At 37.1% G+C, this 22,348-nt stretch overlaps 1 protein-coding gene across 1 annotated transcript; it reads right to left on the reverse strand.

Annotated features, from left to right (window-relative positions):
* Positions 1–1,814: 1,814 nt before the first annotated feature.
* rasl10b (RAS like family 10 member B) lies at positions 1,815–18,836 on the reverse strand. The gene is made up of 4 exons (XM_079872678.1): positions 18,533–18,836; positions 17,374–17,752; positions 14,050–14,174; positions 1,815–4,473 (listed from the first exon to the last, which is right to left on the reverse strand). Exons 2-4 carry the CDS (start codon positions 17,659–17,661, stop codon positions 4,203–4,205), a joined length of 684 nt encoding a protein of 227 aa, XP_079728804.1. The 5' UTR covers positions 17,662–17,752; positions 18,533–18,836; the 3' UTR covers positions 1,815–4,202.
* Positions 18,837–22,348: the final 3,512 nt, after the last annotated feature.

Raw genomic sequence — 22,348 nt, forward strand, 5'->3', positions numbered from 1 at the left:
TTGATTGTTTATATATATATTTTTAATGTACAGTACATGCATTTACTGTATAAAAAACTAATTGACAACTATAGTTTTAATGCCATAGCAATGCCATGTTGGTTCTGTCAAATATTGTAAGGGATTTTTGCATTACTCTTTAGGGTCTAACTAATGAATTTGTAATTGTTAACTAAATACACTAAGATGTTTACCAGTTTCAGTCTGTGTACTACGTACAAGCTTAAGTTAAAGAGATAGTTCACCCAAAAATAAAAATACTTTTATAATTTACTCACGTTGTTCCAAACCTGTATGACTTTCTTATTTCTGCAGAATCCAAAATATACCCTGGAAATCCAGAGTTCTCGCGAGAGCACAAGTTGAATTTGCTCAGTGAGTTACTCTGGCGTCGAGTAATGATGCTCATTAAATATGCCCCTCGATCTGAGCTGCACCAATCACATCGGGTTATCTGATATAGGCGGGCCAGAGGCGAGCTAAACAGAAGGCGACAGCGCTGTGACGTCAAAGTCATTAGTAAACATTGCAAGATGGCTATGGATGAACACCAGTTGTTTGAAACGGCTTTGGCCGCTACAATGAACGAGTTAAACTTGGCTTTTTATCTAAAAGAGGAACAGAAGACGCCGCTCGAATCGTTCCTTTGCAAGAAGGGCGTTTTTGCTGTTTTGCCAACCGTATACAGTAAGAGTCTAATCTACCAGTTAGCTCCGCTGGTAGCTAAGGTATGGGGCTTGTTGTGATTGGTCGTAGCGTTATCCAATTGCGTGCAGTGAGATTTTCAAATGCATGCTTGGTGCCGCCCCTCGAGCTGGCCGATTTTCATTAGTCGACGCCAGACCATTAATCTTTTGGATTTAGGTCTGGATTTCCAGGCTACCCAAAATAAGATGTTTAATCTGTTTTTGTCCATGCCATGAAAGTCAATGGGGTCCAAAACAACACTGGAGCTTATTGAATTCATTGTATAGACAAAATAACCCCAAGACTTTTTTCCAAAATATCTCCCTTTTGTGTTCCACAGAAGAAAGAATGTCATACAGGTTTGGAGTGACAAAAGATGAGTAAATGATGACAGAATTTTCATTTTTGGTTAAACTATGCTACATTCTGAGCTCTTTAAAATATAATTTGGGTTTGACTTATTATTAGACTTTAGATTAAGGTTTTCAACATGGATTGTATGAATTTATATCCTTTTAAAATGAGCATTTCTCCTCAATGTCACGCTCCAGCAGTCATGGGCCTGTAGACGTGACGGATCAGATGTTATTCTTCCATACAATCAGGTGTTCAAGTGGTGAAACTTTCCCCATTTAATAAAAACTGATACACTGACATCTGAGCCATGTGAATCTTTGTCACATCATGAATGTCTATGTACAGATTTGTATATTTTTACATTTTGTAACATGCTGTAAATATGTCATGACTGTACAAGAATGTGTCCCTGTTCGTTGTTTATTCATTTCAGCTCCTCCAAGCATTCCGCTACCATTTCTTCCCTGCCGTTTCCAAGTCACCTTGTTCTTCAATGTTTTTGGCTGCAGGTTTTATAAATAACTCTTGGCATAAGTCTGGAGCTAATAATAGCTTCGTCAGAACTGCAGCCTGTCACACTACAGCAGCTGTGCTCCCTTGCAACTTTCTTCTCCTTGTTCCCTCCCTCCAAACCCCAGTCCCCTTTCATCCCCAGACTCTTGTCAGTGGAGAGGAGCACTTTGAAGATGTCCTCTGAGGACTGTGATACTGTGAGATCCTCAATTCTGGGGACTTGTGATAAAAAGATTAAATTCAGCTTTTTGGAATTACACTGAATCTCATCCAATTATTGAGAATGACGTGCTTCCATTTGTCACGTTACCTGAAATTATTCTTTGATTGTTAAAGGATTAATGAACATAAGTAATCTTCACCAGCACAGGCGTTCATCAGTGAGCCACAACATCAAGCAATGCCTCAATGATTTCTATTGTGCATGCTACGTATCACACCTTATTACTGAGTACATATAGTGCATTGTATAAAAAGTAGTGCAGATACACTTCTGAAGAACAGATACTGATGCAAGTATTGATTTTTGTACTCGTACATCACACAGAAGAGAATGCATTTTCTGTCTCCAGTGTCCATTTATTAAATGTGCTCTTTACACAGACATTTGTATTTAACATATTTTTGATCAGACTGGGATGTGTAGAAGAAGCTGGTCTGTATATGTGCCAGAGATGTGGTGGGTTAAATTATTAAAGAGGGGAATATTTTTAGTCTTTTACTTGCCTGACACAAACATCATCCAAGCCTCTGTATGACAAAGTGGGTTCCACAATGTAAGATCATACATTTATAACACATTTACATTTAAATGATATTTTCCTCTTGCCCTTGTGACTTGATTTAATGTGTCTACAGCATTTCAAAGTGGGAAAAATTCTCATACCTCGGCATAAATGACATTTTTGAGATAAGACACAGTATCAAGACATACCTTAAAGGGATAGTTCAAGATCTATCATTATTTACTCATCCTCAAGGCTTTCAGAAGAAGAACTTTATTAATTTACTAGTCACTCTTTTTCATGCAATTACAGTGAATGGAGGCTAAAGATTTCATGCATCATGCTGTAACATACGACTTCAAAAAAGACGAAAGCAAAAAAAGAAAAAGAACGTTTCAGAACCATATGGATCCTTTTATAATACTTTTATGGTGTTTTGCGTCCATTTTGAAGCTTGAAAGCTTCAGTAACTATTCAATATAACTGCATGGAAAAGAGCGACCACCACATTATTAAAATTTCTCTTTTGTATTCCACATATGAAAGACAGTCAGGTTTGGCACAACACAGAGGTGAGTAAATGATGCTATTTTTGGGGGAACTATCCCTTTAAATACACAAAAGTGTCCAAAGAACAAAGACTTTTGTATAATTTGTGTTGTGTGGAATATTATTAGTGTCAGCGTATGGCAGCTGAGCTGGGAAACACTTCTGCTTGCAGGTACTGGAAGATCCTTAAGCTTAGTAGGGGTTGGGAATCGAATATCAATCCCAATTCTGGAATCGGATACTTGTTAAAAATGTAAATTTTGATTCCGCTTATCGATTCCTGTGTGCACATTTTAACGTGGTTTTAAATCATTCAAGAAGATGCGAAAGAGAACTCAATTGGGCACTCGTGCGCTGTTTTCTTTGAAGCGCACATATAGATCGCACACATAAAGCCGCCTCTCATGTAGTGCACAAATATAGTTCTCTGTTGTGTCTTCTTGCGCTTGAACGGACAAATACAAACAAAATTGTCAAATATTCTCGTAAAACACAGTCGGTTATGTCTTAAGCGAACGTAAACAGTTCAGAAAGAAAACGTGTGTGTAACAGTATATTGGACCCGTGCAGCTCTTAAAGTGACAGCAGCCTAATAAACCTGCTGCCGTCTGTCTCATAAATGTTAATCTATAACAAAAGAAAAAGAAAATCACTCACTGATCTTGACTGAATAACTTTAATAAGGATCAATCTATATTTTATTTATAAAAAATAAAACTATGCTATGTATTTATTTGAGCTATTGCTAATTTGTTTATTTGTTATAATTGTATTACTAACTGTATACTTATCTTTAACATTTAGAGAAATTTATATTAGTTAGTTGCTCTTTAGGCTGATGATTTTTGTTTATGTTATTCAGCTGAATGTTTTATACAGAATAAATACGTTTGATATCTAAATGTTTGACTGGGAATAGATAAGAACCGGAATCGATAAGCAGAATCAGAACTGAAATCGCTGAAATTCAAACAATACCAAACCCAACTCATAAGCATAGAGGTGCGTCCCATGCTCTGTCCTGGCCGGAACACAAGCAATGACAGAAAGTGTAACTAATGTAACATTAAAGCTGATTTTTGTCTCCTTCCATCAGCTTTATGGCAGTTTGGATTTCTAAGATAAAAGGCAGAGATGTTGATTGTGTTCTCTCAGTCCAAAAGGAGAGACATCAATTTGTAGGCTTAGGTAATTAAGCAACATGGACTTCCTGTTTTAAGACCACATCTGTCTGTCCATAGTTAAAATCCCAAATGTTAAGTTCCTTGGCAAGAGGGTTATCACAGCTCTTCCAGCTGCCCAAACAATAACCGAGCTTCCATCGCCTGACAGATCCCATAAATCGCTTTACAATGACCATCGCAGAAGTCCTCACATTAGGACGCATCGCTCTCTCCTGAGCGCCCGCTGGAAACGGATGGTGGCATGGACGTGTTTGCAGCGGGCACAACCCATGCTGCGGAGAGCCTCTCCGAACAACAGTAAAACGTGCCAGTTGAACTTGGCAGAGCACTCCACGTATCCACACTTCCAGCTCTTTCGGACTAAGTCAGATACGCTGTGTCGGGGGACGACGCGGCCTCGCTGCAGATCACGCTTGTTGCCCACTATTAGAATGGGCGTCTCCCCAGAGCCCATGACTCTGTGGAAAGACACACAGACACAACCACTGTCAATACAGAATGCAAAAACAATTCTACACAAACAAGATGGGTCAAATCGTATTATATTCCACAGACACCATAGAAGAACCATTTTTGGTTCCCCAAACAAAACTTTCAGTAAAAGGTGTGAAGAACATTATCCACTACAAAGAATATTTTGTTCCATGTAGAGGTTCCATGGATGGAGGTTATGTTATTTATGAAAGGTTTAATGGGGTTCGATATATAACCCTTGGATTCTTGACTCAATTGAAAAAAAAAAAAAAAAAAAAACGGTATGCAAAAAAGGTTCTCTATATAAGGATTGTCCTTATATATATAAATGTCTTAAATGACTACATAATACTTTCATGTTAAATGAGTGATTTCAATTTTTTTCTAGTGATAAAGTATGTTTACGAGCGGTTTAATTCATAACATTTGATTGAAATTAGAAATTAATTAATTAATTAAAACTAAATCCAAAAAATAAACCCTAAAAGGTTCTATAAATGAAGTGACTGACAGAACCCTTTAAAGTTAAGAGTGTATAGTGCCAAAGTTTATGCTACAAGGTTTAGTCATTCCAAACAGTTTTGGTTATCACTGATTTCCTTTTTTTGGACAAAAACTTTCAGCAAAATATCTTCTTTTATTTTTCACAGTAGAAAGAAAGTCACACAGGTTTGGAATGAAATGATGGCAGAATTTCTGTGAACAATGCCTTAAAAAGTGAATTATACATTTGAATGTCAGGTCATCCGCATTTATTCCTGCAATTGCGGTTGATTGACAGAAAATTGTCTTGTAATAGTCAGCCGACTGTTTACTTGTGATGACGTTGGGAGATATCCTGATACCTTTTTTTTCTAGTGGAATTTATTAAGGAGTTTGAACTAGGGATGCACAACATAACAGTACCATTTTGATTATCTGTTGATATTAGTGACAATTTTTTTATTTATTTTTTGGTATTTGGATGATTTTGGATAACAAAAAAAAAAGTAAACAATTAAATATATATATATATAAAAGCTGTGACATAGAGGTTTATTTATTTTTTCCCGCCTTTTTTTTTTTTTTTTTTTTAAGCTAGTAGAAGTTCTGAATGGCCGGTAACTTAAAAATTTAGTAGCCAAATTAGCTAATTTTTAGCAAATACCAAAATTAATATTAATTTTTCACACTGTACATTATAATGTTAAAATGCTTAAATTTACTTGTAGCATTTAAAATGGTTTTAGTTCAGTTTTTATTATTCCATTTTTATTTAGACAAAATAGAATTACATTTGAATTTAAGCGGTTATCTGAATTCTTTTGGAACATAATACTACACCCACGATAAACCTTGCATATATGGGATCTACTAAATCAGACACGGTGCCTCATGACACTTGAACCAGCGCAAACCCTCTTGGCGTTAAAAAACTACTGTCTAGATTTACTAAAGTCACACAGTGGAAAACATCAGATGGGTATTTAACGTAGCATATAATGAACAAAACCACCCTGCTGTGATTGTATGTCTTTGTGTCAATACAATAAAGCATTTGATGAAGTGGAATGTCTTCTTCAAGAGGATCAATTTGGGCTGCATTTTCACCAGACTAATGCAACCATTTTAATCTCTACAAATGATCTTTCTGAAAGGTTTGGTGTTGTCTGAAGCTCTCCTCGCATCCATCTATTCTAGATGCTTCCACGATAAAGGCCCCGTTTACACCTGGTATTAAGATGTGTTTTATTCGATCGGATCACAAGTAGACGAGGGAGACACATTCCCGTTTACACCTGGGGTTTTAATCCGTCTATTTTGTCCACTTTCAACCACTTCTGTCCTGATTTCTTCGAGGGGAGGGTCTATGGCCAGAAAGATAAAAGTATGGCCTTGGCTCTTTCAGATATTTCGATCTAATGGACGAAGTATGCAATTTACATATGAACACGACCGGAGACGACAGAAAAACATACGGAGAGCATCAGCTTTCGTTTCTGCTCTGACAGCCACAAGACCAGCCGAACGCTGAGAGTGTGTGTTAGAAATCAGGAATGGTGAGAGAACATTGTGCTTGGTATGTTTTTCATATTCAAACCAAACTTGGGGTTCCAGCCGACAAAGTTTAAATCCCGTCTCTATAGTGCGCTTCCCATAATCTTTACACATTAGGTCAGTAGGCAGAGAGTAGGCGTCTTTTGTGGCTGTTTGAACACATTCGATCACATGAGCGTTTACACTACGAAATCAATCCGGTCGAATACGCTTTCGACTACCTCTGGAAGTGGTTGAAAGTGGACAAGCTCAAAAAGTTTCAAACCCCGTTTACACCTGTATTTAGTGTCGTCCACTCGTGATTCGATCAACTGAAATGCATCTTAATATCAGGTGTAAACAGCCAAAGTGGCATTTCATGCATCAACATACATATTAGTGTAAATCCATGGCAACATCCTAAACAGCGGCATTCGTGTAGATGAAAGCCCTTTTTCCATCTTTGTAGAAAAAAGCCTTAGTACCTTTATCAAACTGAGAGTCATTTTCAAATAAAATTGTATTGTTGCTACCTTGAAGATGAAACTAAACATTAAGCTTGTTTATCACACGTCTTCTTCTGCAGGATAGGCGTTTAAAAGATTAATAATATGCCAAAACTGGCATGTCATTTTTCCCTCATTCTTTCTTCCAAAATATAGTACCTATTGGTATTCTGTGATTGTTTTTTTTTGTATATCACGTATTGCTTGTTTGGAGAGAAATTAGGCAAATTGTAGATTAAGTGGTCACTTCATAGATGCAGATAATGATCTCACATCACAACACTGAAATATTAAACATCTTTAATGGGTTTTGAAAGATGTGGATGATGCACAGACAAAAAAAATGTATTCATTTTAACATTTCTAATAATGACTTCTCATGGAATTCTATTAATCTTCAGCCGACTGAAGGTGAAGAAATCATTTAATCACGCCAGAGCATAGGAAGAATTAAAAAAACATATTTAACCCTGTAATGTTTGACATATGAAATAATAGTTAAAGAAATCTAATATTTTGAAATGTAACCGGGTACAGGGTATGATACAGGGGAATATGAAGCTAATACTTGAGTAGGAAAACAACAGTACAATCCATTGAACGCACTACTATACGTGTTCTATCCCTCACATGCTTGTTGTTTTCATTCCTGTCAAATAAAAATAAAATGGCGCTACCCTGACTAAGGTCTATTAGTCAGAGAGAGGATTTTCGGGCTGTTGGTGTCTAGCAGCCTCTAGTATGTGTTGCGTGTGCAAACGGGTTCAGTGCGTGACAGGCTGTCAAGAGTCGGGCTGTTCTATCAACCTCTCGTCCTGTCTCCAACAGAGAGCACACATCCCGGAGAGCAGCTTATATGTCTCCACACTTATCTCTGTTCAAGATGACCTGCACCTCTGACAGCTCTGAAAAAAGACAAATAGATTTCCAATTGTTTCACCTCAAAGAGGCTTTCCACAGCGCTGCACCGGACTGTACTGGGAAGGAAAGCCAAAAATAGACTTCTGCTGTGGAAAATACTGCGAGTGGACAGATGCAGTTCTGATGTGGAGTCATTTCAGAACTTAATCATTCAGAGCTGATCTCACGTCTGACGTGTATCTGTGTACTGATAAGAAGCTTGTGGCGTAAACACAATTAGCCCCAAACCTCCTCAGACCCCGTACTGTCAGTCACAGCGTAACTCTGGGTCTTGAATTGACAGAAACCACCAGCATTGTCCATCAGTCATCGTGTGTGACGGCTCTGGTCTCTGATCCCTGACACAATCATTTCATTCTCAAACACAGCAGAGACCCTCCGCAAACAGAATTCATTTATTACCGCATTCATTCATCATTCATTCACTAACTCGATTCATTCATTTAGTCATTAATATTTATGTGTTTTGACTGTCAGTCTGGATTGCTGAGCTAAATCCGACATGAGTTGTGCTTCAATCTCGGACATGATCGGACTGAAAGGCAGGGACTATAACACTAACTACCATTGGGGACTAACATATGGAAGCTTGTTTCCAAAACGGAATAAAACATAAAGGTAATCGGGACTTTTTTTATCTCCCAGTTCTGACTTTTTCTCACAACTAGACCCACATAAAAACATAATACCTTACATTTCTAAGAAACAAAATCAGAATTGCGAGATTTAAAGTCACAATTGCAAGTACGAATTGCGAATTTGCGAGATTTAAATCTCAATTGTAGGTCAGGTGTTGAATGCACTGAGGAAATAAGCTCTGACGAGGACAGTGATGATGGTAAAAAAACATCTGCTCAAATTGAAGCCTTCCAAGTACCAAAAGGTAACAAGTCGACCTATGCCAAATTATAAGGCTTGGAAGAGCCAGGACATTTTTCAATATAACTCTGATTGTATTCGTCTGAAAGAAGAATGTGATATACACCTAGGATGGCTTCAGGGTGAGTAAATCATGGGCTAATTTTTATTTTTTTGGGTGAACTATCCCTTTAAGGGTTAAAAATGCTGACTAGGTGCTGAATGTTTTGGACAGCTACTGTAAATACACTATTAATAATGTTAACAGATCTCCATACAAACTTCATCTGAGATCAGGACAGGTGGCTATTGTTTTGCCAAAGATTAATTTACTGTCTCTCTTGTAATTCGTCACTCTAACAGGCTCTGTCTTATTACAGGAACGATTGACAGGGAGCCACTTCTGTTGGTTATTAGCAGATCAGATCAGTGAATCAAACTGGCTCATCCTCCTCCTATTGTGTGGTCGAGGCTGTGAGGCAGTGTCGGGCCAAGGTGACTTAATTGTGTTCTGCCTGGATCAATAAAACATGAATGTTTGACACCGGAAATGCCTGTCTCAATGCTCAGGCCTTGACGCAAGCGAAGCATGACAGCTGACGCCATTGATTACGCTAAATCTGCCTGTGAGTGACAGGCTCAGCGCTGACACCCTCACTGACCGTGTAAGCCAATCGGTGACTGAGCTGAATTGAAATAAAGATGGAGCATCACTGTTACTGTGTGTATTACTTTGATACACATGGCATTTTAAATCCTATTGCGTAAGAAACATAAATGTATTAAAGATATATTCTCTGAAAGCAAGTCAATACATGTATAATATAATATAATATAATATCAAATTTATTTATATAGGGCTTTTCACAATACACATTGATTTGCTATGGTATATATTGCCTTATATGAATGTACTGTAAATAGAGCTGTGTAATAATACAGTTTTTACATTTTGAGAAAATGTAAGTTTTGACAAACTCTAATGCTCACAATAATTAATTGGTTTGAGTAGGGTAAACTTAAATTAAACAAATTAGTTCAATCAAATGAACTTTTATGAGTATTTAGAACCTTTTTCTTTTGAGTTCACAAAATTGACGCATTTTAAGTAATCTAGATTGTTTTATTGTTTTGAGTTTTTTGAATTTGTTTCTTTTAATTTAGATATACTTAAATTTAACTGAAACTGGTCTGGGATTTCTATTTCCCAGTATGCTTTGCCATGACACTTGAAAGGGAGAGTAAATGCTAAAATTGAGTGTTATATAATGTTTTTTGCGCAAGATTAATGTTAAGTGAGAGATTAAGTAGTGTTTAATGTTTTGCTATGATTATTTGGAAGAGTTTCTGATATGTGTGGTTTTTGGGATGATGAGTGGAGCATGAGCTTGGTTTGACAACAGATGTTAAATGTGCTATATTGCCAAAATCCTTCAGCAATTGCTATCCTATGCCAATGCAATCAAAGCATTCTGTTACCATTTAGCATTTACTGAATTATAAACTAGATATTACAACAGACGTTTAACGTTTAACTCTCTCTTTTCCAGCACTTTAGACACAGTTGCTCCGTTGCGCTTAAAGAAGATTAAAGAAAATAGTCCAACGCCGTGGTACAATGAGCACACTCGGGCCCTTAAGAGAGCAGCTAGAAAAATGGAGCGCAACTGGAAGAAAACAAAACTAGAGGTATTTCGCATTTCATGGAAGGAGAGCTCTATTGCTTACAGAGAGGCTTTAAAAGCTGCTAGATCTGCTTATTTTTCAACCCTATTAGAAGAAAATAAACATAATCCTAGGTATTTATTTGAAACGGTGGCTAAACTAACGAAAAATAAAGCTTCAAGCCCAGAAGTTTCCAAGCAACACAGCAGTAATGACTTTATGAACTTCTTCAATTATAAGATTGATAATATCAGGGACAAAATTATAACTATGCAACCGTCTACTACAGTATCGCATCAGGCAGTGCATTGTAGTCTCCCTGAGGAAAAATTTGATTCATTCGTTGCTATAGGAGAGGAAGAATTTACTAAACTCATTAAATCATCTAAATCTACAACATGTATGTTAGACCCTATACCGACTAAGCTACTGAAAGAAATACTTCCAGAGGTCATAGATCCTCTTCTTAATATCATTAATTCGTCTTTGTCTCTAGGATACGTACCAAAAAACTTTAAGCTGGCTATGATTAAACCGCTTGTTAAAAAAACGCAACTTGATCCTACAGAATTAGTCAATTACAGGCCGATCTCGAATCTACCTTTTCTGTCAAAGATATTAGAAAAGGCAGTATCCTCACAACTGTGTTCCTTTCTTGAAAGAAATGATATCTGCGAGGATTTCCAGTCAGGATTTAGACCGTACCATAGTACCGAGACAGCTCTCGTTAGAGTCACAAATGATTTGCTCTTATCATCCGATCGTGGTTGTATCTCGCTATTAGTGTTACTCGATCTTAGTGCTGCATTTGACACCATTGACCACAACGTTCTTTTAAATAGATTAGAACATTATGTTGGCATTAGTGGAATTGCACTAGCATGGTTTAAATCATACTTATCTGACCGTTATCAGTTTGTAGCAGTAAATGATGAGATGTCTCATCGATCACAAGTTCAGTATGGCGTACCACAAGGCTCAGTACTAGGACCGTTGCTGTTCACTCTGTACATGCTACCCTTAGGAGATATCATTAGGAAACATGGCATTAGCTTTCACTGTTATGCCGATGATACTCAGCTCTATATTTCTTCAAAACCTAACGAAACTTATCAATTCACAAAATTAACGGAATGCATAGCGGATATAAAAAATTGGATGACTTGTAATTTCCTACTTCTAAATTCTGAAAAAACAGAGTTTCTAATTATTGGACAAAAAACTTCCTCACGTAATAATCTAGAATACTGTCTAACACTCGATGGCTGCTCTGTTAAGTCTTCGTCGTCGGTTAGGAACCTGTGTGTTCTCTTTGATACCAATCTTTCATTTGAAAGTCACGTGTCTAGTATCTGTAAAACTGCATTTTTCCATCTTAAAAATATATCTAAATTACGCCATATGCTCTCATTGACAAATGCGGAACAATTAGTTCATGCGTTCATGACCTCAAGGCTAGATTATTGTAATGCTCTACTGGGTGGTTGCCCTGCACGCTTAATAAACAAACTACAGCTGGTTCAAAACGCAGCAGCTCGAGTTCTTACCAGAACCAGGAAGTATGACCATATTAGCCCGGTTCTGTCAAAACTGCATTGGCTCCCTATTAAACATCGCATCAATTTTAAAATATTGCTGATCACTTACAAAGCACTAAATGGTTTAGCTCCGCAGTACTTGAGCGAGCTCTTAACGCATTATAGTCCGTCACGTCTATTGCGATCTCAAAATTCCGGCCAGTTGATAATACCTAGAATATCAAAATCGACTGCTGGCGGTAGATCCTTTTCCTATTTAGCACCAAAACTCTGGAACAGTCTTCCTACCATTGTCCGGGAAGCAGACACACTCTGTCAGTTCAAAGCCAGATTAAAGACACATCTCTTTGACCTAGCTTTCACATAATACATTATAGACTTCTATAATTTAATGTTAGGCTGCATAGATTAGGTCAGCCGGAACCGGGAACACTTCCCAAAAATCCTGATGTACTCGTTACATCATGAGAAGAATGGCATCTACGCTAATTTTAGTGTCTGTGTTTATCCCGAGGTTTTCCTGCAGCCTGCCGTATCCAGGCCGTATCCAGATCTGACGAAGGACCTTCGCCTGGACCGATGACAACGCAGTGCTGAAGTGCCAACTAGTCTCTCCCTATGGAGGATCCCACTACCACTCTACAGATAAGGCGTTGTCGGGAAAATCCGTTTCGCGTTCCTACCCCAAAGCAACAAAATAAAATAAAATTCTTTATCAAAATTTATAGGGAAAGACAAGTACTTTGTTTAGGCTTGGCTTGTAGGGAATTCCAAACCTGCATATATTCAAACGCACATAACTATAGAACCCATTCTAAATGTGCATGTGAACGCCATCAGTGTTTCTCACAGGTTCGCGTTTAAAGTCTGTGTAGAGGGAATGGTGTCGTCTTAGCGGCCCCTAATTTAATAACAAATGATCATTGCGACGGAAGCAAATAAATCAAAACTAACTTTAGATGGAAATAACTTAACTCTGCTGTAAAGCCGAAACAATCTCTGTTACCTTAAATTATACGCTTATCTCTGTAAAGCTGCTTTGAAACAATCTACATTGTTAAAAGCGCTATATAAATGAAGATGACTTAACTTGACTTGATAAAGTTAAAGCTAGCCAAGTTGAGATCACATGATAATTTTAAGTTAAATGTATGAATTAGTTTACTCAAATATTTCAAGTTACCATAATAGCAATTAAAATTTATGAGTACAAAATAAAAATCTGCAAGTTCTGCTTTGAATTTCTTATCTTAAAAAAACTGGATATCATATAACTGATTACATTTTTTTTCAACTTATTCGGATTCACAGTGCAATATAAACATTGTATTATTATACAAATATCTTTTTCTTGTTTTAATGATGTTTTGAGATATTTTTACTGAATAAAAATGCTGATTATGATTATTTAACTAATTTATTAGTTCATTTTACTCCTATAAATACACCATTTGGTCTTGGATGGTTCAAGACACTGTGACAAATTGGTCTCACGTCACAACATTTCATTTGCACAAAAAGTGCAAGATATCCACAGAGATTGTAGTATATTGACTATAAAACACCAAGTTATTTCATCAGGGCTAAAAAAAAAGAAGGGTATATTCGTTCCCACAATATCACTGAATGATATCAAAGATATGTAGTATGCAGCCAAAAACAGCCACAATTAGGCCTCATCATCAAACCTGCTCAGGGTATGAAGAAAAAAGTCTCTGAGGTTTTTGAATTGGCTTTTGAAGATGACCTTTGCAATCAGCAGATGGGAAAAGAAGGCATTTCTTTTGATTTGGATCCAAATGATGAAGAAAGGACCCAGTGTGCCGGCAGCCCATGATTACAGAAGGGTCTCGCCTTTTGAGCTTAATTACAGAACGTTGAAGAAAAAAAGGGCTGAGAAACATGCAGGAGATAAAGCAGAGCAGAAAAAACTGGCAATGTACAAAAAATAGAGAGGATTCAGGTGTAAGCAGATAACAGGAAGAGAGAAGGGGGCAAAGATGTAAAGGTGTGAAGGAATAAAAAAGAGAATTAAGCAAATATTCCCATCACGTACCTGGTCTCTAAGATCTGCTGCCGCATGCTTTTGACATACTCAAAGCTGTCGAAACAGCAGATGTCGTAAACCAGAATGTACACATGAGCGCTCCGAATGCCTCGACAGCAAACATCTGACCATTCCTGCACAGACATGGAGCACATTATCTAGCAACACAAGACCTTTATCATGTGAAACACAAAGCTCAGTTCAGCCTATAAAGCCTACTGTATCATATTTGATATGCAAACTTCTAAGGCCTCTAAATTATAAACATGACCAAACCTTTGCTAAAAAAAACATGTTCACAATCAACTACATGCCTTCTGTCGTCTGATTGATAGTTTATACTTTTTTAGCAAGTAAAAGGCCTTTTAATTCTAAAAACATGCAGGTCCTTGTACATGTATCTTTTTGCTGTGAAATCTTTACTGACTTTTCTAAAGTAAACATTACATATACTTTTATATTGTTCGTATAAGATGAACACTTACTGAACTCAAGCAACTTGAGTTTACTTGATTATCCATACATCATTATTTAGAAAATGATGTTAAAACATGAGTATCAAATATGATACATCTAGCTTTTGAGGAACCTTTACCTCTCAATCATCATTGCATTATATGTTTGTCCCCTGCAATAAAAACTAAAAAGCTTTTATCATAAAAACTAAGCATTTAAATTAGGGCTGTCAAAAGATTAATCGCGATTAATCGCAACCAAAATAAAAGTTTGTTTTTAATAATATATGTGTGTGTACTGTGTATAATTAAATTTGCATATATAAATACACACACATGCATGTATATATTTAAGAAAAATGTGTTATTTATATATATAAAAAAATTATATTTATATATAATATAAACTATATAAATATATATACAGTATATGTATGCAAATATTTCTTAAATATATACATGCATATGTGTGTATTTATATATACAAAATAATTATACACAGTACACACACATATATTATGTAAACACAAACTTGCGATGCGATGCGATTAATCGCGATTAATCTTTTGACAGCCCTAATTTAAATATAATCTTACTGGGAGATATAGAGAGACAACTGATATTATTGTATTGTATTATATGCATTTTATTATGTAAGTAGTCTGCTACACTGTTATAAAAATTTACACTTCAATCAGAATTTAATAAATATCAGCAACTGCATCACATTGCGTATTTCTGCTTAGTTTGGGCCTCTGAATAAAATTGAGGTGTTTTTCCTCCTCAAGTATGAGCTCCATATTTTCACAATACTATATGAGCCATAAAAGCCTGATGTATTAAATATGATAGATATGAATATTTTTTGAATGGTTCACTAAACTGTTCCATTTAAATAAAATGTCTGACCTTTCATATGTCAGGCTTTAAAGAGTTAATACAAGTGCTCAACAAAAATAATAACACTAAGCATGAACAAAACATAACATTTTCACTCTTGAACCTTGAGATTCATATTACTCATGTTCAGATGATTCATTCAGAACCTTTCTGAACTGATTAATATGAGGTAGTTATAACTGAAGGAGATAGGAGTGTAACAGCTGATGCGGAAACAAGAGAGATAATGATCTCCCTATGCTTATTCTCTCCATTTCTTTGTGTATATCAGCCATGTGAAGAATGATAGAAAGGCACACTGATGCCACATAACAAATGATGTTTTATTGGAAGGTGCTTTTTCAGATAAAATCTAATGGTTAGTCAGGATTTGGGGAGAAATGCTCGCTTTTGAAGTTTAAGAAAGAAAAATCTGGTATTGCCTTTTACACCTGGTATTAGACGAGGGAGACACATTCCCGTTTACACCTGGCCTCTTTTGTCCACTTTCAACCACTTCTGTCCTGATTTCTTCGAGGGGAGGATCTATGGGCTGGTAAATGTAGGGTTTTTTCAGATCTTTTGATCTAGTGGACGAAATAATCTTGCCCAATTAATATATGAACACGCACAGAGACGACGGAAAAACATAAGGAGAGCATCAGCTTTTGTTTCTGTTCTGACAGCCTCAAGACCAGCCGAACGCTGTGAGTGTGTGTTCGAAATTCGAGAACATTGTGCTTGGTACGTTTTTCATCTTCAAACCAAACTTGGGATTTCAGATGACAAAGTTTAAATCGAATGTGTTTTCGACTACCTCTGGAAGTGGTTGAAAGTGGACAAGCTCAAAGGCTTTAGACCTCGTTTACACCTGTATTTAGTGTCGTCCACTTGTGATCCGATCGACCAAAACGCATCTTGATACCAGGTGGAAACGGCCCTAAGTAATGATAATTCAAGGTAACCTCTAGCTCTCTGACATTAAACTCCAATTGAGAATATAATTATAAATGTAAAGTTATGAAAGAATCCTCTCTTCCCATTGTCACTAATTCGAGCACTGAATCATTGTGACAGCACTGAGAAAGAACAGTGAGCTGAGACAAAAGGCCTTTTGCTGCTCAAGTGGCTCTTTTATCCTTTCAAGCTGTCTGAAATCACAAGTGTTACGCAGAACCATGAGCTCTCAGGTTACTGGTTCATTATAAACCAATCTGCAATACTAACGCTTTTACTGTGCATAAACTCAGAGCCCATCTCAAAACACTGAAAAGATTCGGTTTAATTGGCCCTTCATAAACCTCCATCACCCTCGGAGACTGTTGCAGATCCGAATATCTCATAATTGTATACCATGCAACTTTTATGTAATGTAAATTTTGCATGGATATTACATTAATGTATGAGTAAATGAAGTGTTTCATTGCAACACATATGTATCTCTTCATAAAACTGAGGTTAACACTCCACTGGAGTCACATGGATTACTGTAATGATGTCTTTACTACCTTTCTGGGCCTTGAAAATGGTAGTTGCGTAGACTGTCAATGGAGGGACAGAAAGCTCTCAGATTTCATTAAAAAGATCTTCATATGTGTTTCAAAGTTGAACAAAAGTCTTACGGGTTAGGAACAACACGAGGGTGAGTAATTAATGACCGAATTTTTGGGTGAACTAACGCTTTAAGTGCTTTATATATTATAGAGTATTACATTTACATTATGTACTCTGATGCTGATGAGAGATGTAGACGATGGCACTATGGTCAGAGTAACCGCCTCCTTGTCGGTATTGCCTTTATTATAGTCAATATAGACTAAAAACCTTACTGTCCATGAATAAAGTTTTTTCTTTGCTGCTTTTACGTTCCCACCAGAGTCAAAATCAAACCTACGCCCTTGTTTGGGTACCTCAAATGTGCTTTCTCTAAATGTGCTAAACTTTGTCCAGACACAAGGTCAGGTCAGAGTCATATTTTGTGGTATGTTGGGTACCGTACCTGCAGAGAGCTGCCAGGAAAGCTGCTGATGGCTGGGTAATCTGTGATCTGAAGGTCATGCACATGACCATTGAGCACTGCGGCAGAGAGATGCACCCGCCGTGTCTTACTGGACACCGCCACCTCACTGTAGTCATTATGAAGAAAGCGCTTCACAATGGCTGTCTTGCCCACCCCCTGAGCTCCCAGCACAGCGATCCGAAACTGAGGGGACATCGCCCTGTTTCCGCCTCGCCCCCGGTGGGCCGCCCCACCCTCCCTGCTCTCGCAAACAGCTGGCCAGTGCATTCAGAGGGGCACATGGGCAGCACATAGTCCTGACTGAAGCGCAGAAAGCAGTGGTGGCCACAGCACAGTCCCATTCATAGGCCAGCAGTCCCTGCAGAAAGAGAAAGAGGAGAGAGATGAAAATCACAAACAAGAGCCTAACTCAACTAAAGAGAGAATACTCAATTGATATCATTCACTTCACATAAACTGACACAAAAACACATTTAAATAAGAGAATATTAATAATAATAAATGAGAAAAAATAATATCAATATTAAAATCAAATCGGGCACATTATTTAATTCCACATGTGCACTTGACAAACCTTTGACAATATGTCAATATTTGTTATAGTAATCTAAGCATTTATTGTGTTTATATATCATAATCTGATAATTCCATTAAATATAACAATGTGTTTATGATATAAAGCACTAAAATGGGGTCAGGATGATATAAATGGAGCACAGATATTAATAGAAATTGCCACACATAGGCAAAAGACACGGGCAGCAGGGGACAGGATGCATGATGCTATCCAATAGTTTACTATGAATCTTCTCAGTTTCAATCTAAGTGATAAAACCAATAATATGACACAATGCTTATGTAATGGATTCTCTGCATCCAATAGAATAAAGACACACGTGTCATTTACTTGTTCATTTACTATATATATATATATATATATATAAATACACACATTATATATATATATATATATATATATATATATATATATATATATATATATATATATATATAAGCGCAAACCTTACTATATATATATTTAGAACGCATGACAGTTTATCATTCTCATAAAGCTTTTTAGATGTGAAGCGCGCGACTGTCGGTGCAAGCGTATCGCGCGCACAACAGCGAGACTTACCTTATGTACAGGTGAGAAGTTGCATTCTTCGTGAGGTTCGGGCGGCTGAACACCTGCTCGATCGTTCTCTTCGCGTTCTTACTCTCTGGTCGCATTCAGGTGCAGAAGTAACCCTCAAACTGTCCTGGAGGAATATCCTGTTCTTCCAGCGTCATGTAGACCTCGCGCACTGCACGGCGCGCGCATGTTCGACCGTGTTGTTAACAGACAGATAAATCAATGCTTGCGCGTAAAATCAGAGTGGTGGACCGCGTCGAGCCCTCGCGCCTCACCGGGTCAGCGTCACAGGTTAATTGAATTTGAAAAAAAAAAAGCTGAGAGCTCTGCTTTGTCTATGGCAAGCCTGTTTAACATTTATTCCTTAAAAATAGATTACTGTGTTACTAATGCTTCTCTCTTTTTTTTATTATACTAGTGAGTTATCCATTAGTGACTCAATTTCACTACTGTTGAATTATTCATTATAGCCTACTATAACGTATACTAAAACCAACTAGGCCTACTAATTCAATAAATATCTAGTCTTTGGTCTACTTTTATATAGTATAGTTATATAGTAGTTTTTGCAAAACTCTAACATAATACGTAAATACCATGTTCTGACATGAAACTCTAGATGGCACACGCTGATAGGTCCTTAACTCATTTGGTAGCGATAGCATTGTCAGCTACATATCGCAGCTGATCGGTTGTTGTTGTATCAGCGGCCAATGAGCTGCGGCTCAACATTCAATAGCCTTAATGTGCTTTTAGAAACCCTCCACCTTCCCCAGCTCCACCTGTATAGATCTGCTACAGGGGTTTAATCGTGTTTGTTACCTGTGCAGCAGCAGCACCAGCATGTCTTTCATGCTAACAGCAATGTCTGTGAATGTATTAGCAGTAGCATGTCTCAGTACTTGCTCTGCAGCAGCAGCAGCAGCGTGTTTGTTCACCTCTAGGAGTAGCCAATTTTTATATCTGAACTTTTCAATCCAAATGGTTTAACCTTTAATTATTCTAAGTTCTTTGTAAAGCAAGGAATTTCTGTTGGTTACTCCAAAAGACACATTTAAACAGTGCCTTTAAAAAACAAGTTTTCTTTCAGGAGCAGTCTGTTTCTGTGCCATATCATTTCTGACTGGAATGTTTTTGTAAGTGATATTCCCTGGAAGAAAGTTTGGATATTACCTCATAAATACTTAATATATAACAAAGAGAAGTTAATTAATAAATTTGACCCAGATAAGGGATTTAAGTTGTTACTGTTGTTACTGTCTTTCAAGCATTAAAAAAACTATTCACTATTCACGGAGACTAATGGCATAACATAGGCTGAGTTCACACAACCGGAATATGGTTGTCACTGCCAAATTTTGAGCTTAAAGTCATCATGAAATCAAAATAGACATTTCTTGTTTTTTTTAATGGAATATTGCAGTATTTATTATAAATGACTTATCCGTGCACATCATTATTATTTTTTTATTCATGTGCCCTCGCAATCTTTAATCAAAATAAGTTCCCCTCCTTCTTGGCAGTGACATCTCTTCTAATCTCTGATGATGTGTTTACTGGCGTGAGGGCGGGACAACCTGTCACTCACATGAGATCCACCAATAACAACAGGGGGGAAAAAAGCTAATTCCATTTCATGCTGACTTTAATATGATTGCGCTCATAAATTAGTTTGTTACGAGCATGTCAACCACATTCTATAACCGAACTGACACTTGCAAATTGTCAGGATTTACAAAGTCTGCATTCTTGGCAAACATGCGCTGTAGGAACAGAACCACACTGTACAGCTATTTGTCTTTCACGTCATATAATAGTCTTGTGTTAATCATGATGGGTTTCGTTTACTCAAAGAGATAGAGAAATGAGTTGCATTCATCTGAAGATCCACCTTTACACTCGTTGTTGGTTATTTAAAATATCTGATGGATGAACTCGTGCCTGATTGGACACATTTATTTAGTAACGTGCTCTCGATTGTAACATCCCTCAACATTATAACACACATTCAATACTGTATCTTACCCTAATAGTTAGTTTGAAAGAATAAATGTTCAAGTGGCTTGCCATAGTTGTCAGCAGCATTATGTCTCCTTGCGTGAATGCGCTGCGCGTGATGAGCGGTAAATACCAGAGAGTAAATACCAGCACGCGTTTGAAGAGCATGCGTTAGGAAACCTCATCACTGACATGCAGCACTTAAACACATCGAATATTACCTTGAAATCAATGTATACCTGATCCACAGCAATCGTCACCCCCCTCTCAACGGCTTGTTTATTTGAGTCACTCAAATGATTGCTCATCGTCATTGCTATCAGAAAACGTACACTCTTCTTTATCAACCGACTGTTGAGTACCACGGCTGTCTCTTAGCAACCTAATCTTTTCTTCTGTTGCTAAGTAACCACGTGGTTCTTACCTGTTGGCTTCACATCATTCATGCAACCCCAAATTGAGAAAAGTTGGGACATTTTGTCAAATGAAATAAAATCAAGAATTTGTGATTTGTTGATTCTCTCTAACCTTTTTTAAACTGACTAAAGTTTTCACTGACTAACTTAAGTGTATTTTGTAAATATAATGAAATTTGGATTTTGATGGCTGCAACACACTCCAAAAAAGTTGGGACAAGGGCATCTTTACCACTGTCACATCACCTTCCCTTTTAATTACACTTTTTAAATGTTTGGGAATTGAGAAATTGTGGTCGTCATTGTCCGATTCTTCTTTTCATGATGGGTCATACATTTTCACTGTGTTTCGGATCATCTGTGATGAGACTGTCATTTCTGCATTGAACAGATGTATAGCTTTCTCCTCGCGTAACAGAGATTCAAGTTGCATGTCTTGATGCAGCGATGGACTGTGTTAAGTGACAACAGTTTGAGCTCCAGAGCACATCTGGCTGTATTTAACACAGGAACATGACGGCTTCTCATGTCATGTCGTCTGAGGGCTCAAAGGTCACACACATTTAACAGAGGTTTTCCGCCTTGCCCTATAGATTTCTCTGGATTCCCTCAATCTTTTCACAATATTATGTGTGGTAGATGGTGAAAGACCCAAATTCTTTGCAATCTTGCATTGAGAAATGTGATTCTCTCATGATATTTGGTGGTGAGCCATGAAGACTGAGATGCTCCTTTTACTCTCAATCATGAGACCATCACCTATTACCAATTCACCTACTCATTGTGGACAGTTTCAAAAGAGTTTAACATGGAAATTCTATAAGCTTTTCACTTTTATTTTGCCTTTGTCCCAACTTTTTTGTAGTGTGTTGTAGCCATCAAAATGTCTTTATATTTGCAAAACATGTCCCAACTTTCCTGGATTATGGGTTGGGACAGAACTATGGAAGCTTGTTTCCGCCACAAAATAAAACATTTTAAAAGATAATTGCGACTTTTTATCTCACAATTGCGAGTTTACATCTCGCAATTCTGACTTTATTTCTCAGAATTGCGAGATATAAAGTCAGAATTGCGTGAAATAAAGTCGCAATTGCGTGTTATAAAGTCAGAATTGCGAGATATAAAGTCAGAATTGCGTGAAATAAAGTCAGAATTGCGTGTTATAAAGTCAGAATTGCGAGATATAAAGTCAGAATTGCGTGAAATAAAGTCGCAATTGCGTGTTATAAAGTCAGAATTGCGAGATATAAAGTCAGAATTGCGTGAAATAAAGTCAGAATTGCGTGTTATAAAGTCAGAATTGCGAGATATAAAGTCAGAATTCTAAGGGATTTTTTTTTTTTTTTCTCAGAATAGTTTGTATCTAACAATTCTGACTTTATAACACGCAATTGCGACTTTA

This window comes from Squalius cephalus (assembly GCF_949319135.1).
Source record: "Squalius cephalus genome assembly, chromosome: 5".
Classification (NCBI taxonomy): Eukaryota; Metazoa; Chordata; class Actinopteri; order Cypriniformes; family Leuciscidae; genus Squalius; species Squalius cephalus.